Source organism: Sinocyclocheilus grahami, unplaced genomic scaffold (genome assembly GCF_001515645.1).
Source record: "Sinocyclocheilus grahami isolate Dianchi unplaced genomic scaffold, SAMN03320097.WGS_v1.1 scaffold108.1, whole genome shotgun sequence".
Classification (NCBI taxonomy): Eukaryota; Metazoa; Chordata; class Actinopteri; order Cypriniformes; family Cyprinidae; genus Sinocyclocheilus; species Sinocyclocheilus grahami.
This window is the reverse complement of record NW_015505287.1, coordinates 934,839-941,582: the sequence shown is the minus strand read 5'-3', so window position 1 is coordinate 941,582 and position 6,744 is coordinate 934,839. Positions and strand designations below refer to the sequence as shown.

The window sequence follows — 6,744 nt, the reverse complement described above, 5'->3', positions numbered from 1 at the left end:
TAATATGTACATATATTACATTTGAGTAGGGGGTATTTTTGATGCAACATAACATCTGATGTCTGTAATTAATAATAAACAGCGTAAAATGCATGAAAAAATGCATAGAAACCTGTAACTTTTTTTGTACTGAATGAACTTGGAATAAAATACCTAAAGAAAGAGTTGTGAATTTGAAAAATAAATGCAGAAAAGATACATCAATGAAAGGGGCTTTCTCATCAAGCTTTCACTGACAATGGCTTTTATCTCTTTTATCTCATAATTTAGTCAGTCTCATCTATCCCACTAAAGCATAGTCTATCTATAACTGTACAAACATATATTTTAAGGAAAAGACTGCTAATGGACTTTCACTTGACTTAAATTGACTGCAGTCAATACCCGAAAACAAGAGACGTTGGTGGTTATGGTCGTCTTTTAACCTTTAAACATATCCTGAATTTCTTGAATGACGTGATTCCCTCTGCTTAAAAAGTGAATTAAAAAAAATCGAGACATCCTGTACATGCATTCACAGAGAGAATGTAAAATTTGAACTGACATAAGGACTGGGACTATGTACTCTCATTATAGCAATCAATTAAACTGATCTCTTCTTCGACAATCTCCCCCATCAAAGACCTCATGTTTTAGTCTGATTAACTCTGACATCAGCTTTCATCTCATCAAATGACCTCCTTTCCTCTTCCCATTAACAGCTTTTTTTAAAAAAAAAACAGGATTATGTAATTTATAAAAAGCAAAAAACATTGTAGGGTGTTAGAATGTAATAAAGAAAAATGTAAAAAAAAAACTGGTCGATGGCCTTTAAATTGTTGCATGTCTCTGAGATGGACAAATGAACATCTTACAAATTGGTGTCAAACACTTTTACAGAACAGAACTTCTTGTGTGACAAACCATCAAGAGTAAAAAAAAACTTGTAACACCTTTAATTGTTTAACCTGAACAGATCTTTGCTCAATAATATAGATAAATGAACACTGTAAAAGAAATGGAGAAATACCACAATCAAAGCAATCAATGAAAATGAAAACAATCAAACATTTTAAAGAACATTCTATTTGTCAAAGTTTAGAAATAAAACATCAACTAAAAGATCATTTAACTGCATTTAACTTTAGATACACTAGACACCATCATGTCTAACATTATTGCTGCTGACTCTCAAAGGGCCACACTTTAGTTTTTTCTGTGACATTTGACCCATATATGCTGATTGCTGTGCTGTGTCCTAACAATGATCCTAAGTAAGGCTTCTTGTAAAGGGATGATTTATCATTCCAATGTTTAAGTTTAGAATTCCACGTAGGCTAGACTACAGAGACAGCTGATGTTGTGGGTGTGCTAGAAAGGGCAGCACACATATCGATTTGATGCTAATTTCATCCAGAGCATAAAGTGATATAAAGGGCACACTGAGTATGAAAGCATGTGTTACAGCTTTTCTGGCATTTTATAAAAGACATGCACATCTATCTATAGAAATGTTCAGCATTTACGTCACAAATTAAGCTTAGAAAGTTCTGTCGAAGTCACTTCTTAACACTTCCAGGGCCTAAGACTGAACAAGGTGACTAAACTAACAAACTGTGGAAGGAAAACTAATTCTTGGAAATCTCTAGGTTTGAACATGGCCAAGACTCAGAATTAGTACGCGGTTTGCTGGACCTAGACCTACTTTTTTAAGGGAGTATGAAGACCTGGGCTTCACTGCTCCTTCTCTGAGTCTTTAGTCTGGGAGTTGGTAAAGCTAGCCAAATCTTCCAGTGTCTCCTGAGCTGTTTGCTTGAGAGCTGGGTGGCGGCTTGAAGCTAGATGGTGGATACGACTGAGTGGAAAAGAGCGCCGAAAATCAGTTGTCATGTGTGACATGACCTCTCTCTCCAGCAGTAAGGATTGAAGGAGCCTCAATGACTGCAGACACACTTCTGGGTCAGGGTCTGTGGGAGAGAGAAAGAGAGTTTCTATGCATGTCAGGGGGTTAGAGAGCTCAATATAATCCTCTATGAACAGCGCTGAGAAGGAATTTAACTGATATTAAATGAACTCTATAGGTCCTTGGACACCGAGCCCGAAATTTTTCATATGCGTTTTTTCGTATTTGTCATCCTTTCCTATCAAAATGCTTGCTACGGACGCGAAAACACGGACGAAATGACGGACGAAAGTTTCGGAGGCAGTGTGTAAACGTGATTGGCACAACAGGTCATATTTATTTTTTAATGTGCAAAAATGTCGGGATCAGTGTGCAAAGACCTTCAATCTTCACACACAAACTTACACATACACACCTTCCAGAAGGGTGCTCAGAAGAGGTAGAAGTCCAGGGCTCTCACTTATGAGCTTCAGCCCATTCACACTAATAGTGATGTTATATAGAGCCATTAACATCAATCTGCACACAAAAATAAACAGTCACATACTTCAGAAGGAACCACATGTCAACTTATTCCGAATATGGTATACAATAATAACAACTCAGTTTCATATAAGAAACTGCATATTGCATAAACATCATGTAAGTGTCCACAATAAAGAAATTTTTCTTTTCAAAATCTAGTTCAAAACATTTTTATTCATGACTAAATTGTAATGTGGTGTAACCATTAAATAAAAAGTAGTAACGTTTTCATTATTATTTCAATATTGCCATATATGTTACGTATACAGCGATATATAATTTTTATATGTACACTCTCACATTTAATTGTTAATTACATATATACAATACCCATAGAAAATATACTCTACCGGTCAAAAGTTTGGGATCAGTAAGTCTTGTAATGTTTTTTAAAGAAGTCTCTTATGCTCAGCAAGGCTGCATTTATTTGATCAAAAATACAGAAAAAAACAGTAATGTTGCTAAATGTTATTACAATACAAAATAATGGTTTCTGTTTTAATATCCTTTAAAATATAATTTATTTCTGTGATGCAAAGCTGAATTTCCATCAGCCGTTCTTATGCTCAGCAAGGCTGCATTTATTTGATCAAAAATACAGAAAAAACAGTAATGTTGCTAAATGTTACAAAATAATGGTTTCTGTTTTAATATCCTTTAAAATATAATTTATTTCTGTGATGCAAAGCTGAATTTCCATCAGCCGTTACTCCAGTATAAAGTGTCACATGATCTTTCATAAATCATTCTAATATGCTGATTTATTATTAGAATTATCAATGTTGGCAACAGTTGTGCTGCCAAATATTTTTTTGGAAACTGCAATACTTTTTTCAGGATTCTTTGATGAATAAAAAGTTAAAAAGAACAGCATTTATTCAAAATATAAATCTTTTCTAACAATATAAATCTTTGCTATCACTTCTTAAAAATTTAACACATCCTTGCTGAATAAAAGTTTTAATTTCTTTAAAAAAAAGAAAGACAAAAATGATCTTGCTATCACTTCTTAAAAATTTAACACATCCTTGCTGAATAAAAGTTTTAATTTCTTTAAAAAAAAGAAAGAAAAAAATTATCAACCCCAAACTTTTGAACTGTATTGTATATTGTTGACAGGAATAAATGAGATTTTAATGTATATTAAAATAGAAAAACACTATTTTACATCATAATAATATTTCACAATATTAATTTTTTTCCTGTATTTTTGCTCAAATAAATGCAGCCTTGATGAGCATAAGAAACTCTTGTCAAAAACATTAAAAATCCTTCTGATCCCAAACTTTTGACCGGTAGTGTATGTATGATGTTTTTTTTTTCAACAACATATTTATATATTTATATGTTTTGTAATAAATTTTTTACATCTCTAATACATGTCTATCTTTTAGATTTACTTATATAATATCAACATGCATTGAGGGGTTTTAGGATGTATGGATATACATCTACAAGACATTTATATCCAAAAATGTATAAAACAAAAATGTGACAAATGCAGGACGGCTGAGGCGACCCTGCTTCACAGTTATGCATTATGTCCCAGTCTTCAAAGCTTTTGGTGCAATATTTTTGATGTAATTTCTGAAATTACTAGACAACATATTGAACCTGATGAGTTTTTAATTGTGTTTGGTGTTTCAAGACATGAGCTCTGCCTGTCCAAGTCTCAACAATGATTTCTTTCCTATGGACTTTTAACGGCCAAAAAGCTTATTTTAACATTCTGGAAAAATAAACTGCCACCTCCTTTCCAGCTGTGGCTTGACAAACTCACAAATACACTACATTTGGAGCGTATACGGCTCTGTCTAAAGAATAAGAGAACACAGTTTTCTAAAACTTGGGATCCCTTTATAAGGTATTAGGGGATGAAGGCAGAGGAGACTAGGAAGAGAGGGATGTTGACTTAATTTGAGTTGGATCTAAGATCCATTCCACCCCTGGTGTTTTGTTTTATTTATTTTTTTTAGTATTCCTCCCTATGTGGCGGGTATCAGGCAGACACAGTGAGAGTAGTTGGGTGGGTGGGTAGGTGAATGGTCGGGTGGGCGGGTGGAGAATTATCTTGTTTTGTTTTAGGACTTTCTGTATAGTATGTTAGAAAATATGTGGACATAAGGAAAATCCGGAGGAACTTCTGATTTGAATTCTGTTAAGCTTATCTGTACTGTATATATTTCCCCAATAAAATTTTTTTTTTTTTTTTTATAAAACAGACATATTTGTATATGCTAGATATATATGTTAATATATGAAATTGTTTTAGTTTCTAACAGTTTTTTTTTTTACTTCATATGACAATATATTTCATATATGGAAATGCCATTTAAAATGTTTACATATATATATATATATATGTGTGTGTGCAAAATTTTTTTGTACATTCATAAATAGTAATATTTGGATGTGTAATTTAAAGTTGTGACATACACTTTGAGTTTTGGAAACACTCCTGGTTTCATTAGATACAGCAGCTGCAACAAAGTATCCAACAGGATGTGGGCAGAAGAGGATAAGAAGTCCCGTCCACAAGACACAGCAGCTATATCTAAAACCAATGAACAGATGAAATGACAATTTCTTTCGTTCTTGAGATGGTAATATAGAATATAAATAAGTTATGACCGTAAGAGGGAACTAGTAGTAACAACAAACTCAGTGCCCTCACTTGTAACAACGCCAGCCAGAGCCAGAACTAAATGATGCTCTTTTGAGTTGCAACTCTGTTGTGGCTTTGCCTCGTCATTCAGAAACTTGATGAAAGTCTCCAAGGTTTGACCTGCAATGCTCAGGAAGGGCTCCAGTTTACCCTGTGGATGCACAAGTGTATGAAGAGTTTTCTTACCTGGTTGAGGTAAAGCAAAATTCATGTCCTCCCACTTACAAAACAACCTGGCCACTCCCAAAATGGTACAAACTCACAGCAGCCAGTATGTCTTTGATTGCTTCCTCCCTTTGGGACGCACTCCAGAGCAGGGTGCAAGATGCAGTGCCCAGCTCAGTACAAAATGCTTTCTGCTGCTGCAGCTCCTCTCTGCACTCGCATAACTGCTGCTTTAAAACCAACTTCTCCTACAAATGTATGTGAGGAGATACATACAGTACATATACACATGAATAACTAGACAGCCATAATGTACCTATTTGGGAAAGAGATTTCTCCCTCTCTCTCACACCAACACACTAGTGGTTCTCAACATTTTTGAACCCAAGACTCCACATTGTCAAGAATAATATTCAAAGGTCTCCCAGGATAATGAATAAATAAATTACATTTTCATCTTTGAGTGACCTGTTCCTTTAATTACATTTCATTAGCTCAATGTTCCTCAGGCTTTACACTTTTTATTACCAATTAATTTAAATTATTTTTTTTTACTCATAAATAGTAAAAAAAATAAAAAAAAGAACATGACATAACTAGAAAAATGTACAATCATCATTTTTGTGGTGAGGCCTTCTAGTAGGTCCCAGACCTCTGGTTGAGAACCACCTCACTAATAGACATACAGTATGTTAATGCAAACTTATTTGTGCAGACGCATTCCTATAAACTTTTCAGTGTGGACCCTTCAGTTTCTCATTCTCTCCTCTCTATTTTAGTACCTGTCTCTCTCTCTGACACTCGCTCAGAGCAACATCTAGTCTGGAGCGGATGTGCAGACAATCCTCTCTCTGTTGCTGCTGCTCACGGTCACTGCGCTTTTTAACTATATAACAATAAAGAAACTTTTATTAAAACAACTGTCAGAATTAAAATTTAGTATTGTTATAAATGCTGTAAAACAAGGTTGTGCACTATTCAGAATTGAATTGAGACTGTATTTTCTGAATTAGCATTAAATTTCAGAAGAAGATCAGATTTGAAAGAAGATCAGGCCCTTTCTTTCGGAACATGCTTCACAACTCCTTGTTCAAGCTCTTGTTATGTCCAGAATAGACTATTACAATGCTCTCTTGGCAGGTCTTCCAGCCAGTTCTATCAAACATTTACAATTAATCCAGAACACAGAAGCAAGATTAATTTTAATGAGCCGAAAAGAATGCATGTCACACCTCTGTTTATCAATTTGCACTGGCTATCAATAGCTGCTCGCATAAAATTCAAGGCATTAATGTTTGCCTACAAAACCACCACTGGCTCTGCACCCCTGTAGCTAAATTCATTACTTTAGACTTGTGTGCCCTCTAGAAGCTTGCGTTCTGCAAGTGAACATCGCTTTATTGTGCCATCCCAAGGATGCACAAAATCACTTTCACTGACTTTTAAATTAAATGTTCCCTCCTGGTGGAATTACCTGGCCTACTCAATCCGAGCAGCTGAGTCCTTA

General features: G+C 34.7%; 1 protein-coding gene across 1 annotated transcript in view; it reads right to left on the bottom strand.

Moving 5' to 3' along the window:
* Positions 1 to 1,665: 1,665 nt before the first annotated feature.
* The window catches only part of LOC107588857 (heat shock factor 2-binding protein-like), a 7,161-nt gene continuing 2,082 nt past the window's right edge, over positions 1,666 to 6,744 (bottom strand). The window contains exons 3-8 of the mRNA XM_016277096.1: positions 6,020 to 6,123; positions 5,336 to 5,485; positions 5,082 to 5,223; positions 4,844 to 4,961; positions 2,298 to 2,401; positions 1,666 to 1,946 (exon numbers count right to left, since the gene is read on the bottom strand). Coding sequence (XP_016132582.1) covers positions 1,714 to 1,946; positions 2,298 to 2,401; positions 4,844 to 4,961; positions 5,082 to 5,223; positions 5,336 to 5,485; positions 6,020 to 6,123 — 851 coding nt within the window. The 3' untranslated portion in view covers positions 1,666 to 1,713. The remainder of the gene's footprint in view (positions 1,947 to 2,297; positions 2,402 to 4,843; positions 4,962 to 5,081; positions 5,224 to 5,335; positions 5,486 to 6,019; positions 6,124 to 6,744) is intronic.